This window comes from Brachypodium distachyon, chromosome 4 (assembly GCF_000005505.3).
Source record: "Brachypodium distachyon strain Bd21 chromosome 4, Brachypodium_distachyon_v3.0, whole genome shotgun sequence".
NCBI lineage: Eukaryota > Viridiplantae > Streptophyta > Magnoliopsida > Poales > Poaceae > Brachypodium > Brachypodium distachyon.
Genome location: NC_016134.3, coordinates 40,699,467 through 40,724,277, shown reverse-complemented (window position 1 = coordinate 40,724,277; position 24,811 = coordinate 40,699,467). Strand labels below are relative to the sequence as shown.

Below are 24,811 nucleotides of genomic sequence, written 5' to 3'. Positions count from 1 at the left end.
CCGCGCACCCGTCGTTTTTTTAAGAAAAATACAGACGCAACCTACGAACATCTCTGAAAGACAGCGGGCCGTATTTTAGTCAGGCAGGATATCAACAGCGGACTCGTGGCCGCCGGCCAGGGACGCGCCGCGCCGTCTCTAAAGCACCCGCGCGGCCGCGCCGCACGTGCCGACGACTCCGGCGGCGATTGCAGTAGAGGATCAGGAACTGATAACGTACGCGCACCGTCCAATCAGTCCTTCCCAGCCGTACGCCGTGGTCCTCCTGGTCCAAATGTCGCGTAGCGGACGGTCGACACCGGGGCTCCATCGGGATCCCAGCGTTCTTGTGTGATCGTGCCAGACTTCGGACTTTCGGAGGCGGCGTGCGCTCCATCATCTACGTCGATCCACCGCAGGTGTGCCTGTTGCTCCCCGCACGTCTCTCTCGCGAATCATTCCCAAAAGAAGAGAAATACACGTCGCTTTCACGAGTCAACTTAACTCACGCTTTGTTAATCAGCATAGCTATGCAGGCAGCTAGCGTGGAGACTTGATAAACCGGCCCCATCCATCCATCCGACAACACGTACGTGGAGCATTTCCGTTTATTTCCTAGTACCAGGAGCAGCGGACAGTCACTTTCTCCAACAGCAAAGCTAGCTAGCCAGACATCCATGGCTTCTCACGCCGAGCCCGCGCAAGGAGAAGCCGCCGGCGCCGGCGCCGGCGGGGGGCACGTGCTCCTGCTGCCGTACCCGAGCCAGGGCCACGTGCACCCGATGCTGCAGTTCGCCAAGCGCCTGGCGCACCACGGCATGCGGCCCACGCTGGCCGTCACGCGCCACATCCTCGCCACCTGCACGCCGGACGCCGCCCTGGCCTCCGCCGTCCGCGTCGCCGCGGTCTCCGACGGCTGCGACGCGGGCGGCTTCGGCGAGTGCAACGACGTCGACGACTACCTCTCCCTGCTCGAGGCCGCGGGCTCCGAGACGCTGGGCGAGCTCCTCCGGGCCGAGGCCGCGGGGGGCCGGCCCGTCGTGGCCGTGGTCTACGACGCGTTCCTGCCGTGGGCCCGCGGCGTGGCAGCGGCCCACGGGGCCGCCGCCGCGGCCTTCTTCACCCAGCCCTGCGCCGTGAACGTGGCATACGGCCACGTGTGGGGGCGGAAGGTGAGCGTGCCGGTGGAGGCGGGCGCCAAGGTGGTCGGCCTGCCCGGGCTGCCGGCGCTCCAGCCCGAGGGATTGCCGTGGTTCCTCAAGGTCGGGCCCGGACCGTACCCGGGGTACTTCGAGATGGTGATGAGCCAGTTCAAGGGACTGGAGTTAGCTGACGACGTCCTCGTTAATTCTTTCTACGAGCTCGAGCCCGAGGTCAGCGAATTGAACTCGATCCGGATCAACAATCCGATCCTTATAGTTAGCGCAACAAGTTTACAAGTTTAAGATTGACAGGAATAGGAACACACGGAGTATATTTTTCTCTCTTGATGAACAATTGAAACTTCCAGACATAGGGAAAAGAATGGCGAGATTATTAAATTAGCTGCATTTTTTTTAGGAATCAATTAGCTGCATTTTAAAAGATATCATCAAGTCAATGGAGAGAATTGTTAATTTCGGAGTAGCTTCATTTTAAAAGATATCATCAAGTTATCCGTTCGTCCCTGTCGCGCGCTGCTTCCCTGTGCTAGTCAAATATGGTTCCCGCGAGGACAATCTTGCATGGTACAGTCCCTTTTATTATCATATTATGCCAAGAGTTGTGGATCGAAATTTAAGTCGAAATTCTTGGAAACATTTTCCCGGTGAGTGTACATTTCAGTCCAACCTTTCTCAGCAGCCATGTGGATGGATAGAATTTTTTGTTCTTTCTTGCTAAAGATACAAAAAGTTTCGATTTTCCTTGGACGGAATGGACTTCTCGTTGGGCTGCAGGAGTAGTGCAGTAACTGTACTGAGTTGAATGTTGGGATGCAGGAGGCAGCGTACATGGCGTCAGCGTGGGGCGCCAAGACGATCGGGCCGACAGTGCCAGCATCCTACGTCGGCGACGACCGCCTGCCGTCGGACACCAAGTACGGCTTCCACCTCTTCGATCTCACGGCCGCGCCCTGCATCGAATGGCTGTCCACCCACCCTGCGCGCTCCGTCGTGTTCGCCTCCTTCGGCAGCCTCTCCAACCTCGACCCGGCAGAGATGCGCGAGGTGGCCCAGGGCCTCCTGGACGCCGGCCGTCCTTTCCTCTGGGTCGTCCGCTGCTCGGAGGCCCACAAGCTCCCTGCCGGCTACTCGGAGGCTTGCGGGTCGCGCGGCGGGCTGGTGGTCTCGTGGTGCCCGCAGCTGGAGGTGCTGGCCCACCGGGCCGTGGGCTGCTTCCTGACACACTGCGGGTGGAACTCGACGGCGGAGGCGCTGGTGGCCGGCGTGCCCATGGTGGCGCTGCCGCAGTGGACGGACCAGCCGATGAACGCCGAGTACGTGGAGGCCGTGTGGCGGGTCGGGGTTCGGGTGCGGCCGGCGGCGGAGGACGGGCTCGCGCGGAGCGGGGAGATTGTGAGAGGGATCGAGGAGGTGATGGAAGGGGAGAAGAGCGGCGAGTACAGGAGGAACGCCGCCGCCTGGGTGGAGAAGGCCAGGGCAGCCAGCAGGGAGGGCGGGAGCTCCGACAGGAACATCGCCGAGTTTGTCGCCAAGTACTCGTCCAAGTGAATTTACTCTTCGAAGCGATGTAATTCATGAGCTACTACTGCACAGGGTTTGGAAGATGGACACTCCGTTGGATGAACTAAATGGTTAACGTGTATATACTCCGAACCCCTGTTGATCGGAAATAAATGGTTTGTGTGTATATATGGCTCATGGTTCACGTTTCATGTAGTGGTGGTTCTCGAGCATCAAGAGAGTGCGAAATAATTCAGAGTTTAAGGTTTTCGTTTGGTGGTGATTGTCGAACACCTCCTATTGGACTGCAGTGAAGTTTTTATTTAGCGAAATCTATCTAGAACACAAATTGGACAGTGGGACGGGGTGGGAAAACTGAACGGGAAATCTACTGCTTGAGTGGGCTGTATCGTTTTCAAAAAAAAGAAAGAAAGAAAGAATGGGCTGCATCGATCTAGCATAGGAATACTACTGCCCCACCATGTCACGGCCAGAAACTCATGCCTCGCGACGATCCAAGGGCCGAGGCCATGTCACGGGTCGAAGCTCCATGGTTTGGGCTGGACTGATTTTCGATGCGGACTGCTTTTCAGGGACATGACAGAATGCATCCCTCTCATCTTTCAACAGGTTCGCAACGACAAACAAGAACAACACCCCTAAAAAGAATCTCACAAACAACAACACTCATTAAATAAAATCTGAACGACAACATCACTAAAGAAAGACTGCCAGTGACAACACTCCTTAAAGAAAGAATCCCAACGGCAACACTCCTTGAAGAAAGAATCCCAACGGCAACACTCCTTGAAGAAAGAATCCCAACGGCAACACTCCCAAAGGAAGACTCTCAACAGTACCTCTAAAAAAATAGTCTCAACAACAACTGATACACAATGCTCCAGTTGAGTGCACTTGCGGCTCAAACCATACTCCACACCACATGTGAAATGAAACTAGGAAAAATGAGCAGCTGGTGATCGTCTGTTCTCCATCACCCATATGACTTCAAATGAACGTCACGTGTACCATATTTGAAGTTTGTAGTACAATTTGCATTGCCATCGTGCTGCGGTTGCGCGTCGGCAACTCCAACCACCTCTGTTGTCACACGTATTTTCTTAGTGAGGGATTGAGGAAGTGCTACCAAATGGGCTGCATATTATTTTTTTAGGTGAAACGAGGGGTTACTGTTATGTCAGAGAGATCATTTGCCACCGGGCCAGACACAAGCTACGAGATGGGACGGCGCACCAGCCATCCCCCGAGCAGGATGAAATAGGTATCTTGGTCTGGTGCATTTGGGAAACCTATTACTCACTCCTCGCCTCCTCGGTGTCCTGAAAACCAGCGACTGACTACTCGTGTCGGCGAATGGACGAAACGACCAGACAGTGTTTTTGGATACAGAAACAGTGCTGACGCAGCTCCATGCGTATGACTGCTGACAACATACGGGGCAACGTAATCGCTGAGCAAACGGAAAGCGCCCTGAGAGAAAACGGCGCAAGTCCCATCTCTAGGCCGGTTCACGATGAGCTTTTTGTCCCGGCACTTGGTTGAAACCGAGTTCAAGCGGATCATCTTCGGGACGTCACTGGGTGGACAAAGTATTTCTGAAGCTTTTTTATTTTTCTGAAGCTGACACGAGGGCGGGAGAAGAGTCGTTAAGCATCTTCAGATTCCACGCAGGCACGGCACACGTCGACATGGGCACGGCCGCCGTGGCCTAATCGTCCACGCTGCGGCCGTCGTATGATCAGCGCCGGTCTGCGCTGCGCGTTGATCGTGTCTTGGAGTGGTTATTTTTTAAAAAAATAAGGCGATCCTCATTTTCCATTTCGTTGAAATGGAAACAACAAAGTCTCAGGCTTTACCAAGAAAAAGCAAAGGAGATTGGTCAGAACTCGGATTCGGCCACGAGCAGAAAGTCAGGAAACCCAGGACGTCCCTGCAGTCTCGGCCAAAGCAGCATAGGGCGAAAACCTGTTTCCCCCGGATATCATGTCTTGACGTGATGTACAATGCAGGTGCGCGGCTCTAGTTTGTGTATATGATATTTTCATTTGTTAACACTGATTATATGATATTTTCAGTCACGAAGATAAACGAATTATATCACAATACATACACATTTGCATTCTCTCTTAAAGTAAATCTTACCACGATCTCAAAAAAATCATACCGTGGGTTTCGGTGCTATTATAATGTTTATTTCGTTGCAATTCATTTTACTTTCGTGTGTGGGTACATGTGTTACACTTTGAGGCGCGCAGCACCGCTTTCCTGTAAGCCATCCAGGCATCTAGTTTGATCTCTAGGAAATATGCAACTCTCTCCGAAGAAAGAAAGAAAGGAAAGTTGGAACTGAAGACTCCCTCTGTTACACATTAAATGACTCAAATTTGTCCAAATATGGTTGTATCTGTACCCATAAAGCGTCTATATACTTATAATAAAAAGTCATTTAATATGGGACATTCCCTCTGTCCCACATTAAACGACTCAAATTAGTCCAAATATGAATGTATCTGTACACATAAAGCGTTTATATACGTGTAATAAAAAGTCATTTAATATGGGACGGAGGAAGTACACGCTGGCTAGCTGTGTGCCTTTGTATGAGTTAACTTTGGAATGCGATGATTGAAGTGCACCCAGTACTTTCTAGTTTGGACACGTCCCTGAGTTGTACCAGGTCATTTGGTATTGGAAGCCAAATTTAAATTTGCACAGGGTAGGATGGTGTGCCGTCGTAGAGAGCTCCTGCTCCAATATAAAGCCCAGTCATCCTCGTTCTCGTCCTCCCAACACAAACACGGAAACACAAGGCCATAAGATCTCCTCCCATAGCTAAACGATCGAGCCAGCAACAACTGCTGATTAAACCACACTCAAGCCATGGTGCGCGCCGACGAGAGCATCCACGTCCTCCTCGTCCCGTACCCGGCGCAGGGCCACCTGAACCCGATCCTCCAGTTCGGCAAGCGCCTCGCGGGCCACGGCGGCGCCGTCCGGTGCACCGTGGCCGTGACCCGGTTCGTCCTGGGCTCCACGAAGCCGGCCCCGATCGGCTCCGTGCACGTGGGCGTCATCTCCGACGGGTGCGACGCCCTGGGCCCGGCCGAGCTGGGCGGGCACCAGGGCCCATACTTCGAGCGGCTGGAGGCGGCCGGGTCCGAGACGCTGGACGGGCTCCTCCGGTCCGAGGCGGCCCAGGGCCGGCCCGTGCGCGTGGTGGTGTACGACCCGTTCATGCCGTGGGTGCAGGACCTGGCGCGCCGCCACGGCGCCGCCTGCGCCGCGTTCCTCACCCAGACGTGCGCCGTGGACATCGTGTACACGCACGCGCGGGCCGGCCGGTTGCCGGTCCCCGTGCGTCGTGATGATGGGGCCGCCGGCCTGCTAGAGCTCCCTGGGCTTTCGGCCCGGCTAAGCGCCGCCGACGTGCCGACGTTCCTGACGGACACCGACGCGCACCACCCGTCCATGCGGGACCTGCTGATGAACCAGTTCGTCGGGCTGCGCACCGTCGACCACGTCCTCGTCAACTCCTTCTTCGACTTGGAGCCTCAGGTGAGAAGCCACACGATTCCTGCTCTTCGCCGGTGCGTGGCGGCATTTTCTATGCAGGGCACGCACTTGCCGCGTGTGCCTCATGCAGGAGCACCAGGCATTTCACGCGTTGCATGCGGCATACGTGCCCGTGTCGTCATGGACTCCCCATGCAGAGCATGCATGAATGCCACGCCTGCTTGCTGTTCTAAACAATGTACTAACATTTCCTGCGTTGATTAGTACTAAATCTGAGCCGTGCGTGGACACTATTATCTATCTCTGCAGGAAGCAGAGCACCTAGCGTCGACGTTGGGCGCGAAGACGATCGGGCCAACGGTGCCGTCGGCCTACCTGGACAAGCGCCTGCCAGCCGACGTGTCCTACGGCTTCCACCTGCACACCCCAATGACCTCCGAGTGCAAAGCCTGGCTGGACGCGCACCGGGCGCGCTCCGTCGTGTACGCCTCCTTCGGCAGCATCGTGGCGCCCGGCGCAGAGCAGATGGGCGAGGTCGCCGAGGGCCTGCAGAGCACGGGCGCGCCGTTCCTCTGGGTCGTCCGCGCCACGGAGGCCTCCAAGCTCCCCGAGGGCTTCGCGTCCGAGGCGAAAGCCCACGGCCACCTGATCGTGCCGTGGTGCCCGCAGCTGGAGGTGCTGGCCCACGAGGCCGTGGGCTGCTTCGTGACCCACTGCGGCTGGAACTCCACCGTGGAGGCACTCAGCGCCGGCGTGCCCATGGTGGCCGTGCCCCAGTGGTCCGACCAGCCCACCAACGCGAAATACATCCAGGACGTGTGGCGCGTCGGGGTGCGCGTGCGGCAGGACGGGGAAGGCGTTGTGAGGAAGGAGGAGGTGGAGAGGTGCGTGAAGGAGGTGATGGATGGGGAAGGGTATAGGAAGAGGGCTGCCGCGTGGAGGGCCAAGGCGAACAAGGCCATGAGCCAAGGCGGTAGCTCCGACCGTAACATCGCCGAGTTCCTCTCCAAGTATCGCGCCGGGAAATGATCCGCCGTTCGTGATGTCGAGATCACTGGGGTTTATGGGGTCTGATGTGATCCTGACGTTTGTACGATGTGACCTGACGTGCAACGGCGGAATCTTTTTTTTTCTTTTTTTTTGCTATTTTTGTGTGTGTGATGGCAACAGCCGATTGTTGGCAGGCCATGTTTCGAAGCCCCACCGACTACTGCTCACGTTAATTCATTTGGCAATTTTTTTTCTGAGTACGGGTTTTGCACATGTCTAGAAGGTTGTTTGCGCATGTTTCGCGAGCTTGCAGATGCTGGTTCGCGTTCGCGTGACCGTGATGATTTTTCTTCTTATATAAGAGCACCATACGGCAGGGGGATCGAACGTCATGCACGAAGAGCAATTTCGATCTCTTGTTTACAAGCCTTTGGACCAGCTTCTGAAATGTGCGTGTGACCCTGCGCCTATTGCTAGAAGAAACGAAATCTGATTCTGGCACGGCAAGAACTTCATTTCGACACCATTCGATCTGCTCGCTCTTCATCTTTGTCAAAGATGTGGCGGACGGCCACGAAAATCCCGATCGCCGCCACTTGGCTTCGGTCAGACATCGCGGCGAGGAAGCCGTGGGCGTCCAACTTTCCACCGCACCTTCGCACCACTCCCCATCTGAAGCCAGTCATCTTATTCTTCTTCCCACATGGCCGGAGGAACCGCCTCGGTATTAGCCCGCCACGAAGCCGAATCATGGCCGCGAGATCCTCGACAGCGACGTCGCTGCTCTCCAGAACCCTCCTCCGTGCCACCTCCTCCTCCTCCCAGAGAGCAGCCCACCTCCTCGAAACGTCCGCGCGCCGAGTCCCCCGGGTCGAATCGAGAGCCGCGGCGTCGGGCGGAGGGGATCCGGGCCAGGAGCCGCCGCCGCCGCCGGCGGACGCCATGGACTCCCCGATCAAGGTGGTGTCCCACCCCGGAATCGGCGGCGGGGAAGCGGCGATCGACGCGGGCGGGTCGGCGCGGAAGCCGCTCAGCCTGTGGCCCGGGATGTACCACTCGCCGGTCACCAACGCGCTGTGGGAGGCTCGGTCCAGCATCTTCGAGCGGATGATGGACGCGGGGGCCGCCGCCGCCGCCGGGCCGCAGACGGAGCTGCTCACCAAGACGCCCGCGCAGAGCCGGACCACCATCGTCTACAAGTTCGCCACCGACGACATCCTCCGGGAGCAGTACCGGGACCCCTGGAACGAGGTGCGCATCGGCAAGCTGCTCGAGGACCTCGACGCCCTCGCCGGCACCATCGCCGTCAAGGTATTGCGATCTCTCTGACTCTTGTATCGATCATGTGTAATGTCTTCATGGATCAATCGTGTGTAGTGTGATACGACGTGTTATGCTCTGTAATGTTCGTAGTTCCTGATGAAATTAGGGAAACCTGACAAAATAAAATCCCCCTAATGTTGTTCGTATGATTCTACTCGATAGTGCTTTAGGCATTGCGTATGCTGGAATCTGGATGTGAATGCCAGAGAGAAAATCGAACTGCCTTTTTAACAAAAGGTCGCATGATGAATTAGTGATCTAGCTTTGTCAGAAAGGGAGAAAAATGCATAACCAGACCAACTGTAGCGGAAACTAAAGAACACGCACCGACAGAACAGCTTCCATATAAAAAAGGATATTCCATTACGATCACAATGAGGCAACTAAACAAAATCAACTTCAACAGAAAAAGAAAAAGAAGATCAACAAAGCACTTTGCAACTAAAATGGGGACCCAGCCTTCACCAAGGTTATATTAACCCACTCTGACCCTGAAATGGTCCTCTTCAGTATGCAGAAGCCGCATACTGAAGAGGACCATTTCATCTTGTTTTTTCCTTCTCCATGGCGTGCCCTCCCTTGCCTCGAGCCTTCTGAGGTCCTGTTTAGTGTACGTGCAGTCGTGCTGATAATATATTTTAGGGCCACGAGACGAAATATGAACATATCCTCCTCACCACTAGCTGGTTCACTGATTGCTGCTACTGAACAGAACTGGCATCGTGTGTATACTAAAAGGATTATGGGAATCTGTTGATTCTAGGTGCTCATGGAAATATAGGGATTTCATGGATCTAATGAAGGGTTCCAACGGTTCAGGTGCTAACCACTGAGGTGTATGATTCATCCTAATGTAGTTATCAGATCCAAAAATATATTTGTTTGCCACAAATCTGAAATCTGAATGAGTAGTTAACTGAATCAAGATGGTTTGAGTTTCGTAATGGAAGAAGCAGAGGCTACACTGTCGACACACCCTATAGCTAGCTTGATGATGCTTACTGTTAAATTGAAATTCAAAAGACTGAAGAGTCTATTCTTGATATTTATGTAGATTTCCTATAACAATAGTAATAGGATTTTTAATATTTTTCCTTTAATACAGTGTGAGCTGAAAAACAAAATAACATGTTGTAACACCACGACTATTTTTGTTAGGAAGATGGCATGATATTAAGGTCCATAGTACCATTCATCTCCCGCGGTCAGTTCAACATATATTATGCAATGATACCAATGGATGGCAGACAACTGTGATATTCGTCCCTTTTATGTTATGCGTGCTTTTGAGACACAATTTTTTTTCACCATCTGTCAGGAATCTTATGGGCAAATTTTATTTGATATGCAGCACTGTTCTGATGAAGATAGCACAACAAGACCCCTTTTGTTAGTTACTGCTTCTGTGGATAAGATGGTGCTAATGAAGCCACTTCGGGTGGACACTGATATAAAGATAGCTGGGGCCGTTACTTATGTTGGCCGCTCTTCAATTGATATACAGATTGAGGTGACTCAGGTCGATCAAGATAGTGTTGGTAAATACATCATCTACCTGCTTATTTGTTCAAACTATTATCATATATGACAAGACTTTGTTTCCTGTATTCGTCTGACACTTGACAAATTGCAACAGATAGTGATATGCAGTCAGAACCAATAACATTGACGGCTAACTTCACATTTGTTGCACGAGATTCAGTGACCGGAAAGTCTGCTTCAGTGAACCGTCTTTCACCGGAAACTGAAAGAGAGAAGCAATTATTTGCAGAGGGAGAAGCACAGGATAAGCTGAGAAAAAGGAAAAGAGAAGAACAAAAGGGAGTGCTTGAAAATGGGATGCATAAGTTTCATGCTGAAAGGCTGGATGCTTTATTGGCAGAGGGTCGTGTTTTCTCTGATTTGCCTGCTTTAGCTGACAGAGATAGCATCTTGATGAGGGATACTCGTCTGGAGAACTCTCTTATCTGCCAGCCTCAACAACGAAACTTGCATGGAAGAATATTTGGAGGTTTCTTGATGCACCGAGCATTTGAGCTTGCCTTCTCAACTGCTTATGCCTTTGTCGGCCAGAGACCGTGTTTTCTTGAGGTCGATCATGTTGACTTCTTAAAGCCAGTAAGTGACTAGCATATTTTTGGGGTGCACTTCTGAGGAATTAAAATCGTAGTCAATTGAGTCGCCATTTCTAGTTTAAGAGGCACCAGGCCATGCTTTCTTCTTGGAACTTATATTTGTACTAACCTCAGATTAACATTGAATGTGTGCTGTATGGTTTTCTCATCAATGATACGAATAACCATGTGAAATCATGATTGCGCAGGTGGATGTAGGTGACTTTCTCCGATTCAAATCATGTGTCTTGTATACCCAACTTGAGAATAAATGGCAGCCCCTGGTAAATGTTGAAGTTGTCGCTCATGTAACAAGGCCTGAGCTCCGAAAAAGCGAGGTAATCCCACACAGCTTATATTATCGATACAACACTATTTTTAACTGCATCAGCTATATCTCGTGTGTTTTTACCTTGGTGAATATTTTCTGTCACCGTACTGATTTGCTAACGGTTTTATCCAACAAGCAGATCTCCAACACATTTCACTTCACCTTCACAGTTGGTAGCGATGCATTGGAGAATGGATTGAAAATCCGCAATGTTGTTCCCTCTACTGAAGAAGAGGCACGGCGTATATTAGAGCGCATGGACGCTGAGGGCTTGCTTGATTAATCCTACTGCGGAGCCACTAGTTTCAGCCATCTCTTAGCTATTTTTTACTGGCCAGATCAACTAACGAGAAATGTTACCCATGATTTGAACAGCAGCAGATAAGTAGCATCGGCAATAGCGCGACAAAATTGTAGCACTATGGTACCACCATTTGGCATTTCTTTTGTAAAATAATTTAAGTATAGTTATAATAACATGAACCTCGAGACACAAAAAAAGCGCCTTTTGTGAGCGCACTATCCATTACATAATGGCAGGTTCAATGTGTATTTTATAATTGCCTATGCATCATTAGTCATGGTATGTTGCATAATTCACGTTGTTTATTTCCTGAACAATTCATGCATGACAAGCAGCCAGTGTTCATTTCATCGTGTACTAACAAAGCTAGAGGGCAACGCCTTCAGCTCAGGAAGAAAGAATGCGCATAAATTTCTGTCAGAAAGGAAGGACAAGATGAATCTTGCCAGATCCTGAAAGCTAGCTGGAGCAAATGGGTCTACTGGCTACTTCTACTTTGATGAAGCCATTTTCTTGTAGACTGAACTTTTATCATGAGATACAGAATGGTAAATTTGCCAAAAGCTCTCATCTAGTGATTCTTAGCATGTCTGAATCATCAGCTACAATGCCACTTTAACCTTTAGTAGGCCATTGGCTGCATGATGCTTTAGCATGCGGAATCATGTAATACAATATAGACTTTGATCTACACTTATCTGCTACTGGTACGAAATACTTATATGATTCTAAAGCTTGATCCTGCATTGCTTTTCCTCTAGACAATAGCTAACATGCAGATTCCAAGCTCAAGACAGTCAATGCCCACCGATGGCTAGGACGATGAGCTCTCCTCCTCAGAGCTACTGGACTGCACCACGTTGAACCTCGGAAGAGCAGTCACATTCTCCGGCCGACGTGAGGAGATGAAACCTGTCGCGGACGTTTGTTCCTTCATCCTGCTAACGTCCTTGCAGACACGATCGAGAACATTGAGGAAGTCACGGACTACCATGAAGATCCTCAGAGGGTGGCCTTCCTCCTTCGCACAGTTGCCATGGAAGAACTCGGTCGTCTCCCTGACGTGGGAGAGGGCAAGGCCCTCTTGAGCCTGTACCGCGGTGATCTCGGCTTCAGCCTTCTGCAGGAACTCGCTGATGGAGGTGCGAAACTTCTTGCAGCGATCGTCAGGACCTAGTTGCTGGTTCAACTGCACGACCTCACTGATCTTGCTTACACCGGCGGAGAGCTTCGAGACGCAGCTAGCCAGTGAGTCAGAGTCCATTGCGGCCGCCTTTTTCACGTTGTTGAGCTCACCACCAAGGCTAGCCACAATTTTAAGGCCAACCTTCTTGCACTGCAAATCATCTACGGTGCTCGCCTGGTTGTTCATTTCACCAGAGGCTACAATGTTGGCACCTTCAGACTTAGTAATTTCTTCGATGACGAAGTGCAGAAGGGTTGTCTTGCCATCTGCGCCCTTTACGTCGACTAACTTGAGGAGCGCATCAAGCTTAAAGGCGTGTGCATTCCCACGGTTTGTGCCGGTGTTCATCCGGTTACCAGTCTTCAGGACGGCATCCAAGATCTTGTGGAACAATCTGCTACCCCTTAGCTCTTCGCAGGCAGCCTGAAATGATAATGAATGCAACAGATTATTTACCAAATTTCGAGTCAAGTTCATTGGTTCCGATTAATAACCGACTTATAAATAATGGGCAAATTTCAAGAATGTATGTCCTAGGCAAATGGGAAATCAATTTTGGCAACAACTCCTGAATCTATAACATTTATGTTTTACACCATACTTGATTGTGCACAAAGTTGCAGTAACATGGTAAAAACGGCAAGGTGACGAAAGATTAAGGCGAATAGGACCCATCAGATCTCCAAGCACATCTTTACAGATATGAAGCAGTAGTCCTTTCAATTGATTCAGAGCCACTGCCATGACATGGTGTCCCTTTCTAACATTTAGAACTGTTAATAGTAGAAGATAGGACATGATTAGTACCTCAAGGGTTTTGAAGGAGGCCTTGAGAAAGTCAACTTCTGAATCGAAGTTGGCCATGTAAAGCATGGCTTCTGCTCTCTTGAACGCGAATGGTATCGCAAGCACTGCCTTGAGGAAGCTCTCGGCAGGGCCAAGCTTTGACAGAGCATCCTCCCTATATTCTCGCAGCTTGATATCTTCTTCTTTGCTAGGAGCCATTTTCAGCAGTGTCTCCAGCACCTCAGCTCCAAGGCTCTCGGTCTGACCTGCATTCAAGAATTTCAACATAAGCAAAATGTTCATGGAGCTGGACGATCAGACAAAGTATCTTCTGAATGCAAGTTCACAAACTGAAATGTATGTGGGCATCACTGAATCATCTCACCATCAAGGAGAGCCTTGCACACTTCTTCCTTGGTTGCGTCGAGAGCCCTCAGCATGATCGCGATGTTCTGCGATTTTTTTGCGTCGAGCACTTTGTTCTCCTGATTGCAGCATGCTCCGTTTGCCTCCTTGAATCCGTTCTTGGACATCCTCCTCGTCGAATTGGAGACGAACAATGTCTCGATCATCTCTTCGTTCACCCTGCTCACATACACGCAAATGAAACAAATTAACAGACAGTATTGAGTTTCAGAACGAAGTTATAGATCCATGGCAGCTGGCAGGAACTCTACTGCAAGAAACGCCGAGAGTGAAGAACGTTGGGTACTAGATAGGGGCTCACCGGAACGAGCTCGCCTTGAGCTGGTCCCACACCGTCGGCCGGCCGGAGCTCGCCCGCACCTTGTCCCAGTGCAGCGGCTTCAGCTTCGGGCGAGCAGCCGCATCCGCCTCCTTATCCTCCGGCTCCGACGACTGATCCTCGGGGTGAACTGCCCCCGCCGAGGCCCTGATCACCGTGGGCGCGGGGCGCTCGGAGAGCCGCCTCGGCAGCCAGCCGCTGCCATTGCCGGCTCGCGGCAGCGGGGGCGGTGGCGCAGGTGCCGCCGCCGGCGCGCTAACGCCGCCTTTGCTAGGCGGCAATGGCGGCGGCGGGGGAGGCGGGGGAACAGGAACACCCACCGGCGCTAGCTTGTCCCCTGTTCCATCTTCAACAAGAACGGGTTTCGAGCTTGACAGCGAGCTCATCCTCGTCTGCTGGAACTGCCGTGGCAGAGGCGGCATCGGCCGGAGCTCCGGAGAGCTGGTGCCGGACGCGGTGGCCGTGGAGCCCCGGCCATGCTGATGCTGGTCGTCGTCGTGAAGCGCGGGTTTGGCGTGCGAAGGCAAGGCGGGCTTTTTGTACGCTACGGGTGGTTCCGGTTCCGGCTCGGACCGGTCGCGGCGGCGGACAGCCAGGAGGTACACGAGCGCCGCGGCGAGCACGGCGGACGCTACGGCGGCGAACGGAAGGAGGATGGTGAGGCTGCGGTGGGAGGAGAGGAATGAGCGGAGCGGTGGGGAAGGGGGGTTAGGCTTGGCTAAGGAGGAAATGTTGGCCTCCGCCGTGGGGTTCGGCGAGGAGGAAGACGTCGAGTCGCCGCCATCGGTTCCGGCACCGGCGCCGGCGATGGCGGGGGCGGTGGTGGTCTGCGGCGGCGCGGCGTCGGGCAAGAACGGGAAGAAGGGCGCGGGAGGCGGCGGCGGCGGAAGCGGCAGCGAGGGCGCGCTCTCCAGAGGGAACAGCGGCTCGTGCAGCGCCCTCCGCCCGCCGTACCGTTGGTAATGGCGGCCTTCGCGTCGATGGAACTGGAGGTGGTGAGAGGAGGAAGAAGAAGGGAGGAGGAAGAGGAGGTGCGCGAGCACGAGCAGCAGCTGCGTGAGCATTTGGGCGTGCAAATAAACGGTCGGCCTCGACGACGATACCCGGCCGCCACCTAACGCGGCATCAGTGCTCGCACAAGCTCGAAGAGACCGAAGCGAGCTGAGCTCACACTACGAGTACAGAGTACTCTCACACCACAGTAGCTTGGAGTGAAGCATTGGGGAAGAGAGAGAGAGAGGGTGAGAGAGAGAAGTGAACACTCGTGAACAGCTATGAATGCAGGGAGCCAGGGAGGAAGAAGAGAGGGACGCATTGGGTACTTGGGTAGCGGTGCACTGCCATGGAGTGGAGCGGTGTGGTGGGAATGTGTGCTTTGGACTCTTCTACCTTTTTCTGTGACATGGAAATGATGGGGTGCAAGCATTGCCGTGCATGCGCTCGCTGCCCCTCCGAGGCTCCGAGCTGGTTCCCACGGTCAGTGTTATACTCGGGCATGTCCCGGGGACGGACCGACAAGTATTTAGAAACCGATAGAGTCTCAAATATTATAAACTGATAATTTCTATCACATATTCAACTGTTATCTTTGGATATAAGATTATTGATATATGTATTTTAAAAATAATATTATTATATTCATTAAAGATTTTTTTTTGAACTTTCTGGTTGGTTGGAAAATGGAGCCGAACCCGAAGCCTCGGACGTTGGGCCACCCATGTCCAGGTGACTCAGTGTACATGACATCATTTGCTCATAAACCCAGCCGCGTTCAAGAGGTAGACGGTGGGCGAGGTTTTAGGGCGAGGAAATGAGCACCTGCATCGCCGATGAAGGTAAAAAATATAAAATAATTTGTTTGCAATGGTGATACATGAAAAATATTGAAAACTAGTATGTGTCAATAATTTTACACATACAAAACGAGTATTCTTGCACCCCATAAAGAAATTCAGCATTTTTAAAGCAATTTCCTATGTTCCTTTCCATTCCAGATCACAATAAAAAAATAGTAACCAAAATATTGGTCAATATCTCATTCTGTTACTGGTCGATCAGCTTTATCTCTTCGTAAGAAAAATAAACGAGAATGAAATTGTTGAAAATAGTTATTCCATTGTACAAATATACAATAATAAGTGCCGCCTAATGAGTCCAAGTAGGTCCATAGGCACAACTATCCTAAGACAGACCCGTTCAATGACCCACTAACCTATTCGGTGTATCCCATGGTACCAGATGGAAAACCTTGCGAACTTGATAGGAATGGGATAGGTTTCACTCGTATCATGGCAGGATACCTACCCTGTGTCACATGGACTTTCACAAAGATACATCGGAGTACCCTATGTATATTGAAGGTTCAGGTGTATACCGAAGGTTCTGAAATCTCTTGATTGGGTACATAACAAGGGTCCATAATAAGTGAGATGAGTCAAGAGATTTCAGAACCTTCATTATACAGCAGATCCAAACCCGATGAGTCGTCCTGACTCGCCGAATATCTCATATTGTAAACACTTTGATACTTTGAGTTCCCGATGATATGAACAAGGCAAGATTAGGACAATCCGAGAGGGGCCAAACCTGAGTAAATCATGTTGTCTGTGTGTTAAGGGCCTGTTTGGTTGGTGTCCAATCTAGCAATCCAAAATATTGATAGCCTATATCTATTTGGTCCTTGTTTGTTCCTTAACCAAAATTTTGGTTGCCAATACGAGCCATGCTATCTCTTTCACAATTTTTTAACAAATACTCCCTCCGTTTCTTTATATAGGGTGCATATTTTTTTTGCACGAGAATTAACGCAGCCAGCGATTTTTTTGATTTGATCGTTATCAACCTGGGAGCAACTGATTCTTCTGTGCATGCATACGTGTAGAAAAGGAACATGCCTTTTTTCTCTACTCACGCAACTGTTGGTTGCCGATTTCTCCATTGGCATGCGAAGGTTGGCTCGCTTGACTGGTGTGTTGAGTTTGTTCGCCTTATATTAAGAAAAAACGAAGGAAAATTTATCCGTCTTAAATTAAAAAACGGAGGGAGTAGTTGGCAAAGTGAGGAGAAAAAAATCCTTGACCAGAAAATTGGTATGCCAAATATTGCTTGCATTTGGTACTTTTTGCTTCGTCGCAAACCAAATGTACCCGAAATCTTTCATCCCGCTTGCAGCAACCGTAGGTATCAAACGTTGTCAAAGATAACCCGACGAGGGACAAAAATCGCAAGCAACCTAGGGTTTAGGGTGATCAATTTCGGAGCCAAATAGCATCAGTTCTAGTTGGCTTCCGAAAAAACCGAGGAAGATATGCGAGCCGCCGCAGCCACCCCGGCGTCGCCGGCTCCGGCTCACGAGGGAGAGAATCGGCGCTACAGATAAGGGAGAGAGAGGGAACAAATGAAAAAAAAGAAGAGACGCGTGGAGCTTCACGGTCGATTTTTCAATGGACTTAACTGAAAATCTAAACACAAACTCTTGAAACCATCAGAAACCTAGAAATGACACATCGATCTTGTCCGAGAGCACATGTGCGGTGCCGCGCGGACATCCTGCTCATCTGCACCGACCGAAAACCACGGTCGTGAAGGATCGATCCCCGAGAGCCAGCCAGACGAGCACGCGCCGTATATCTAGAACGGCGCACGTCACGTCGTAGATTACCACTGACACTTGGGCACTTGGCTTTGGGTCGCCCCCGAAGAACACGAGCAAGGAACACTGTCGCGTGTCAGCAACCGCACCGGTGCTCCCCACCTGCCAATTCAAGCTACGACTCGCTCGATGAAGCCATATCTGCTTAAATTAACTCCTGCTGTGACCAGGTGCTAATATCGTTGTTCCCAGTAAATATTTAGTATACAGTAACTCGGATCATTAGCGACAAGCTTAATCCCAAAGCAAATACGGAGTACAACCAATAGAAAAATTCATGTGGACGGGCAGGGCCAGCAGCCGAGGAAGTTGTCATTCTTGACCAACGTTCGGCAGCAGCACGGTAATCATGGCGAGTGGGCGGCGGGGCCCGGCCATCTGCTGCACACGACGAAGAAGGCACTGGCTTTATTTTTGTTCTTTCCGGCAGCTTTAATGTGTCGCCAGGAAACACGCAGTGCTTAGCCACTTTGACCACGCAGACTCTGGGACCCACTGTACCTACACACGAGAGTACTTGCCACTTGCCAGTAGGGCCAGTGCACCGTGGGTGAGCTTGCTTGCCGCTGCTAGTCTACTGATCTCGTGGTAAAACAAACTGCACAGTACGGCATTGATGATCCATCCATAGACACCAAAACTCAACAATTCGAGCGTGTAGCGGAAATAGTATGGCTGCCGTGCTGTGCACTTGCGCGCTCTGCTTCGCACAGTGACACCTAAAGCGGGGGCATGTCACGTAGATATATGGGGTGGGAAAGGACATTGAGTCGCTTTGGCTAAAAACGAGGAGAAAAACAAATACGAATAAAAAGAACCAAGGACATTCGCCTGAACGAAGCTTCAGATATCGGGTACTAAGCCAGCCTATCCAAGTGCATGCATCACGGGGCATGGTCTTCTACGTACTTCCCCCACAGCATTGGGTCTGTGCTTCGGGTACAACGCCCACCTCCTCACGTAGAATTTTAGTCAAAGACATGTACTCCAGTACTGAGTATAGAAGTTAAGTATATGACCATCAGTCATGTATTGAATCATCAGTGATGGATAATGACCATGATGATGGATAATGGCCATGATGATGATTTTGCTGACTTCGCGTTGTTGCTGAGGGTCGAGTCTATGCGTGCTGGCCGGCAAAGGTTAGCATAGCTAGCTAGGGACCGATGATGATCTTTCTAAATTCTGATGCCTGCTGAGGATCACTGCTCACCTTTTTTTTTTTTTGTGCAAGGGTCTGTATATTTCGATAAGCATCAGGTCTGCCTGCGGATAGTTTCCACATCCCTCGGCGTGGCCCGCATGCAGGAAAGCCCACTCTCGTTTTGCGATCAACTTCTCGGCAATAGCCCAGCACGCGGCCCAGAACCGTCATAGACAATTTCTGCTCCCTGGTTCCCTCCGTATATTTTTGGTGCCATGTGCTGACGTGCTCTACTAGGCGTGGTTACGTTGCTCGACCAAATGCATCAGAGCACATCATCGTACATGACACGACTTAGCTGGCTATAGCTCGGCCACACGAGTGCAGCACCGGAGCACCGCAAGCTAGCTTTCACGTAGTACGTTCCCTACGGCTCTACGCCATTGATGGCGCCGCGCGCATCAGCGGCTAGCGTTGCACGCCTAGGTCCGCCGTGCACCAAGTTGACGCAGTGTATGTAGTGACGCTATCGGCGTGCTGCATATACCTACTTACGAGTCTTTTGGTACACTGATAGAGTGCATTTTCGAAGAAGGCCCGGCCCGTTCTGTCCCTGTCTGCAGGGTTGTTGCTTCCATTGGCCATTGCTAACCCGACGACCGACCGAAGACGTACGAGGCTGCGCGTGCGTCGGCGCGCTAAGCTTCTACTGACCCGACGAATTGCTCGGTTCCATGTTGTCTCCTTGCGCGCCCCAACACGCAGACGTCTTCGGTCAGTCGCGGCATGCTTTTCATGCTTCCCCTCGCGGCCTCGCAGCGGCCCAGCGCACCCACCAACCGGGCGCGACACCTCGCTAGTTTTTTCTTGGTAACTGCTCTTGTCGCTGTAATGGAAGACTCGAGCGTGTCGTTTCCTCGGGTCTTCTTCGTTTCCACCCGTATGTAATACTGTAGATGCATGACGCACTGACGGACCCATCGAGCCGGCGACTACACCGCGTCATGGCGTTTGATGCCATGGACGGCTTGCGCCGTGGACTCGTCTAGACTAGTCGTCTGTCGACCCGCATAAATACACCACCAGCATCCAGTAGAGCACACATCGCAAAAAAGGAGAGAGATCCAGCGAGATCAGAGAGAGACCGCCATCTAGCTCTAGTAGAGCACATCTGATCTGACAGAGGGCAGAGCAGAGCGAGAAGATCATAGAGGAAATTAAGGAAAGATGGAGGCGACGGCGGTGAGCCTGGCGAGGACGGTCCTGGACGGGGTGCTGGGAAGCGCGGCGACGGCGATGGCGGACGAGGCGGCGCTGCTGCTGGGGGTGCGGAGGGAGGTGGACTTCATCCGCAGCGAGCTGGAGATGATGCGCTCCTTCCTCCGGTCCTCCGCCGCCGCGTGCTCCTCCGCCGGGGGAGGCTGCTGCAAGGACACGCTCAAGACGTGCGTCAAGCAGGTGCGCGACCTCGCCTGCGACCTCGAGGACTGCCTCCTCGACTTCTCGCTGCACGCGGCCCGCCCGCCCTGGCTCCGCCTGGCCGACCTCGCCGCCCGCCACCGCGTCGCCGACCGGATACGCGGCCTCAAGGCCACCGTCGACGAGCTCAACCAGCGCAACCAGCGCTACAACGTCTTCGTCGTCGACAAGGCCGTCCCCGCGCCGCCCGCGGACAAGCCCCCGCAGCACGGGCACGACGCTGAACATCTCCTGCACCCCGATCTCGCGTCAGGGAGTAGCAAATTATCCCAGGTGGTCGGCCGGGACGAAGACAAGGAAGCCCTGAGGGAGAAGCTGGTGAAAGGGGCGGGCGTGGTGTCGGCGGTGTGGGGCATGGGCGGGATGGGGAAGTCGTCGCTGGTGACGATGCTGTACAACGACAGAGCTCTCATCGACGGCTTCGACTGCCGCGCCTGGGTCACCGTGCCGCGCCACTGGAGAGCCCCGACGAGTTCGGGCGCCGGCTCGAGAAGCAGCTCGGCGTGGACAACGGCCGCGGCGTATCGGCGTGGATCAAGGAGAAGCGGTGCCTGGTCGTCGTCGATGACGTGTCTTCCGGGGAGGAGTGGGACCACATTCGGCCCTGCTTCGACGCGATCTGCGACGGCGGTCGGGTCGTCGTGACGACACGGCGGGAGGATGTTGCCCGGCAATGCGCCGGTGACAATGTGTACGAGCTCAAACCTCTCGCACCAGGCGAGGCCCTGAAACTGCTCTGTCAAAAGGTACAAAGCATAACATAGTAGAATTATTCTCGGTATATATACGTATGAATTTTACAAAAAAAATCAAAATCTTTTAAGAAAAAAGTGTTTCTCTAAGTTTTGAAAGTTTGGCCAAATCCATATCCAAAATGTTAATAATTTTTTAGAATCGGAGTGGGTACTAACTTATGTGGTTTTAAGAAGCCAAAATGTGTGCTTCTCGTGATCCAGGAAGTCATGGTCTCATTTCATTTTAAGTAAAACTAAAGGTCTTACATACTAGTATTTTTCGTTGTCATCATTCTAGTTTCTTATTATGTTTACTTGTTCAACTTTAGGTGTACAAGGATGATGAATACAAGTTGTCAGAGCACATGAAGGAGGAAGCCAACCTTATCTTAAGGCGATGTCGAGGCCTTCCACTGGCTATAGCCACCATAGGAGGCCTATTGGCTAACAGACCCAAAACGAGCAGAGAATGGATGAATCTGGGAGATCATCTTGGGTCAGAGTTGGAGTATGACCGTGATATCATGAGAGTTATCACCTCGAGCTACGACGGGTTACCATATCATCTCAAAACTTGTTTTTTGTACCTTAGTATTTTCCCTGAGAACTATGAGATCAGGTGTACCCGTTTACTGCGCCGGTGGATGGCTGAAGGGTACATAGCAAAGCCACGTGACATGACCATCGAGGAAGTCGGGCGGAGGCACTACAAGGAGCTCATCAATAGAAGCATGATCCAGCCCTCCAAGAAGGTTAGGGCTAGCATGGCAGTTGAACGTTGCCGTGTTCATGGCGTGGTACTCCAGATAATCCTTTCCAAATCAGTTGAGGAGAACCAACTATTCATCATGGATAATCACTGCAACGAGGCTCCACAGAGTAAGATACGCCACTTAGTAGTGACCAGAAGGAAGAAGAGTGAGAATATGTCAAGCATAAACTTGTCTTTGATACGTTCATTGACAGTTTTCGGAGAGTGCCCATTATCCCTCATCACCCCTAAGTTGCGGTTGCTGAGAGTACTTGACCTGGAGGACACGATTGGTCTGGAGAATGATGATCTCAAGCATGTTGGGGAACTACGCCATTTAAGGTATCTCGGTCTAAGAGGAACAAATATTTCAGCACTTCCTTCTTCTCTGCAGAACTTGGTATGCCTAGAGACATTAGATGTTCAAGACACGAAGGTGACATGGTTCCCACATGGTATCACAAAATTGGAGAATCTGCGGTACCTTGTTGGTGGCATCAACTTTGCGAAAGACTTGGTAGAGAAGATGGGGAAGAAGAATGCAACCAAAGGTAACAACAACTGCTCGAAAACCTTAGCAGACTTTGTATGTGGGTGCTATGGTGGTTACAAGGAACAGAGTCAATGTCTATGTTCGGGATGCACATGCGAGTTTAGTGTACGAGCTCCTGAGAGAATTGAGAAGCTAAGGAATCTACTTGTGCTTGGGGTTTTGCACATCGCACAAGGCAGCGAAGTGGCAAGGAATTTGGGAAAGCTGACTAACTTGCGCAGATTAGGAGTGGATTTAGAGGCGGATGGGGGAGCATGGATGGAATTATGCAGCTCGATATCAAGGCTTGTTCATCTGGAACGACTTGAAGTACGCTCTGAATCTCTTGAGTTTCTAAAGGACACGAGCAAAGACAAATCTCCACCAAAGCATCTCACGTCACTAAGGTTATGTGGCCGTTTAGGAAATCTCCCTAGTTGGATGAGTTCCCTCAATGATCTATCAAAGGTAAAACTACTTCGAACACAGTTGAAGCAAGAAGAAATCAGGGTTCTTGGAAAACTAGGCAATCTCACTCTTCTTGGACTCTGGGAGGATTCTTTCATGGAAGAGTCACTATGTTTCAGCAATGGTACATTCAAAAAACTCAAACTGCTTTACATTGAAGGCTTGAAGAATCTCAAAACCATACAGATCGAGGATGGCACGTTGACTGTGCTTGAGAACCTCCGAGTGAGAAAATGTCTCCAACTGCATGATGGTGAGAAAGGCTTTTCTGGTGTGGTCTTCTTACGGAACCTAAATGAACTTGCCCTGACAAGTTGTGGCGAAAAACCGGAGTTGGAAAAGGCTCTTCAATTGCAGATTGTGGGACTAGCGAACCGGCCCACACTAATAACAGGCAAGTCTATCGTATTGAGGAGTGCGCCATCATTGAGACATTTCCTTCCCATGGAAGCAGACTGTGCATAAAGATAGTAGGCTCAACAGATGAAAGCAATTCATTTAGATTTGTTATGTGGATATATCAATCCAAAATTTTACCAAATACCATAATTGTATTTACCAATAGATAGTAGTTCTTATGTACGAATGTAGTTGTTGTATTTTCTCCGCAAAGGGCACCAGTAGTTCCTAGTTTTGTCTCTCAAATTCTAGTGTGTGATTAAGAGACACGCTCGTGTAAGTGGGTGTGTATCGCGGCACTGTATTCACGTGTACACCATCTTTGTAATCGCTGGAAAAAAACACGAAGAAATGAGTCACTTGTGATTAATTAAGCGGCACACATACACGCTCACTCTACAACAGCCCCTACTGATTTCTCCTTTTCAGTTACAGTGGCAGCAGGCTTCTTCCCTTTCTCCCTCATCTTGGCCATTGCTTCCTTCATGGCCTCCTTCCTCTTCCTGCTGGCAAGAACTTTGGCCTGCACGCCGCTGAGGTTGGGGTCTTTCTTCTCCTTCTCCTCCGCCGGTGGCGGAGCCCGCCTCTTGGAAGCCGCCGGCGCGGCGTCGACCGCACCCAGCAGCGTGCCAGCACCGGCGGCAGCGATCATCACGCCCTGCAGAAACGCCCTGAAAAAGTAGAAACATGTGGTCACGGCTGCTGCCAGAAGAAAAAAAAATGCAACCACAGTTTCAGAACAGGGACGAATAATTAATCGGAGATACTATCAGATATTGAAACCTCCTGGTGTCGCATTTGGCTCCAACAGGAAGAACGCTGCTGCTGATGCTCTTCTTCGGAGCAGCATTTGGAGCCGGCAAGGCCGCGTGCTGCGTGGCGGCGGCGTGGAGGGGCATCGTTGGCTCGCTCGCCGTGGCGCCGCGCGTGCAGAACGGAGTGCACTATATAGCTGTGCGGCATGGTGTTGCAGCTATAGCCATGAGCAGGTGCCACCAAAGGAAAGGAGGGGAAGATAGGCGTGGGCCCGCGAAGGCGTCCTGTCGTGCTTCAATTGGCTGCAGGCCGGCGACATAGATAAGGTCACGAAGCATATGCCATTGTTTTATGCTCACCACTCACGGCGCTCTATCTTGTCTAGAAAAAACAACACGTTTACACGTGCAGATGGATCGAGCGATGAAACCGTGGATCGTCGGGGAAGTTTCCAGGAAAACGGTGCGTGTTTCTGACACGCGGGCCGTATACGTCAGTGATCCTGCTCCGGCTCCGGGTCCATCTTTTTCCGCAGTGCCAAACGAATTCAAAGCTGGGATCCACCGTTATCGATAACATCAGAATACTGGTTTCATAAATTAGCAACAGTTGGGGTTAACTCCGACAAGCTCTACAAGGTTCATGCTTCGAAATAAAATTATTCTTGCAAACATTGGTTCCTTATCCCCTCAAGCGCCAAATTTGTTCATTTGTTCCACCTTATTTTCACTTGGATAATTTGTCCAGTCCCGTGTCACTTATACCTGGTGGTATGGGGCACCTCGGTTTATAAACACAATGCTTATCCAATTTAAATTCTCTGTCATGTTGTATCCCGAATTTGTTTTACAAATTTACAATCAGGAGTAAAAAAATGAAACTTACTTTATAATTTATGACACCCCAACACCGAGTCAAAAGCATGTGTCTAGATCCGT

The 24,811-nt window shown here is 51.2% G+C and overlaps 5 protein-coding genes and 1 pseudogene across 6 annotated transcripts; 4 read left to right on the top strand and 2 right to left on the bottom strand.

Annotated features, from left to right (window-relative positions):
• Nucleotides 1-507: 507 nt before the first annotated feature.
• Nucleotides 508-2,916, top strand: LOC100834854 (UDP-glucosyltransferase UGT13248). Its single transcript, XM_003578400.4, has 2 exons — nt 508-1,352; nt 1,959-2,916. The coding sequence occupies exons 1-2, from the start codon at nt 657-659 to the stop codon at nt 2,688-2,690; spliced, it is 1,428 nt and encodes a 475-aa protein (XP_003578448.1). The 5' UTR covers nt 508-656; the 3' UTR covers nt 2,691-2,916.
• A 2,437-nt stretch (nt 2,917-5,353) lies between these two features.
• Nucleotides 5,354-7,420, top strand: LOC100826693 (UDP-glucosyltransferase UGT13248). Its single transcript, XM_003576688.4, has 2 exons — nt 5,354-6,218; nt 6,486-7,420. The coding sequence occupies exons 1-2, from the start codon at nt 5,544-5,546 to the stop codon at nt 7,203-7,205; spliced, it is 1,395 nt and encodes a 464-aa protein (XP_003576736.1). The 5' UTR covers nt 5,354-5,543; the 3' UTR covers nt 7,206-7,420.
• A 152-nt stretch (nt 7,421-7,572) lies between these two features.
• Nucleotides 7,573-11,494, top strand: LOC100826378 (acyl-coenzyme A thioesterase 9, mitochondrial). Its single transcript, XM_003576687.4, has 5 exons — nt 7,573-8,477; nt 9,841-10,027; nt 10,126-10,607; nt 10,813-10,941; nt 11,074-11,494. The coding sequence occupies exons 1-5, from the start codon at nt 7,725-7,727 to the stop codon at nt 11,215-11,217; spliced, it is 1,695 nt and encodes a 564-aa protein (XP_003576735.2). The 5' UTR covers nt 7,573-7,724; the 3' UTR covers nt 11,218-11,494.
• Nucleotides 11,495-11,733: 239 nt separating this feature from the next.
• Nucleotides 11,734-15,396, bottom strand: LOC100834554 (formin-like protein 15). The gene is made up of 4 exons (XM_003578399.4): nt 13,938-15,396; nt 13,596-13,795; nt 13,232-13,476; nt 11,734-12,847 (listed from the first exon to the last, which is right to left on the bottom strand). The coding sequence occupies exons 1-4, from the start codon at nt 15,017-15,019 to the stop codon at nt 12,053-12,055; spliced, it is 2,322 nt and encodes a 773-aa protein (XP_003578447.1). The 5' UTR covers nt 15,020-15,396; the 3' UTR covers nt 11,734-12,052.
• A 4,437-nt stretch (nt 15,397-19,833) lies between these two features.
• On the top strand, nt 19,834-23,363 carry LOC100833942 (annotated as a pseudogene). The gene is made up of 2 exons (XR_001407766.2): nt 19,834-20,979; nt 21,297-23,363. The product of XR_001407766.2 is annotated as a disease resistance protein RPM1-like (transcript).
• A 58-nt stretch (nt 23,364-23,421) lies between these two features.
• On the bottom strand, nt 23,422-24,067 carry LOC100826069. The gene is made up of 2 exons (XM_003576686.4): nt 23,901-24,067; nt 23,422-23,788 (listed from the first exon to the last, which is right to left on the bottom strand). The coding sequence occupies exons 1-2, from the start codon at nt 24,014-24,016 to the stop codon at nt 23,509-23,511; spliced, it is 396 nt and encodes a 131-aa protein (XP_003576734.1). The 5' UTR covers nt 24,017-24,067; the 3' UTR covers nt 23,422-23,508.
• Between the last annotated feature and the right edge of the window lie 744 nt (nt 24,068-24,811).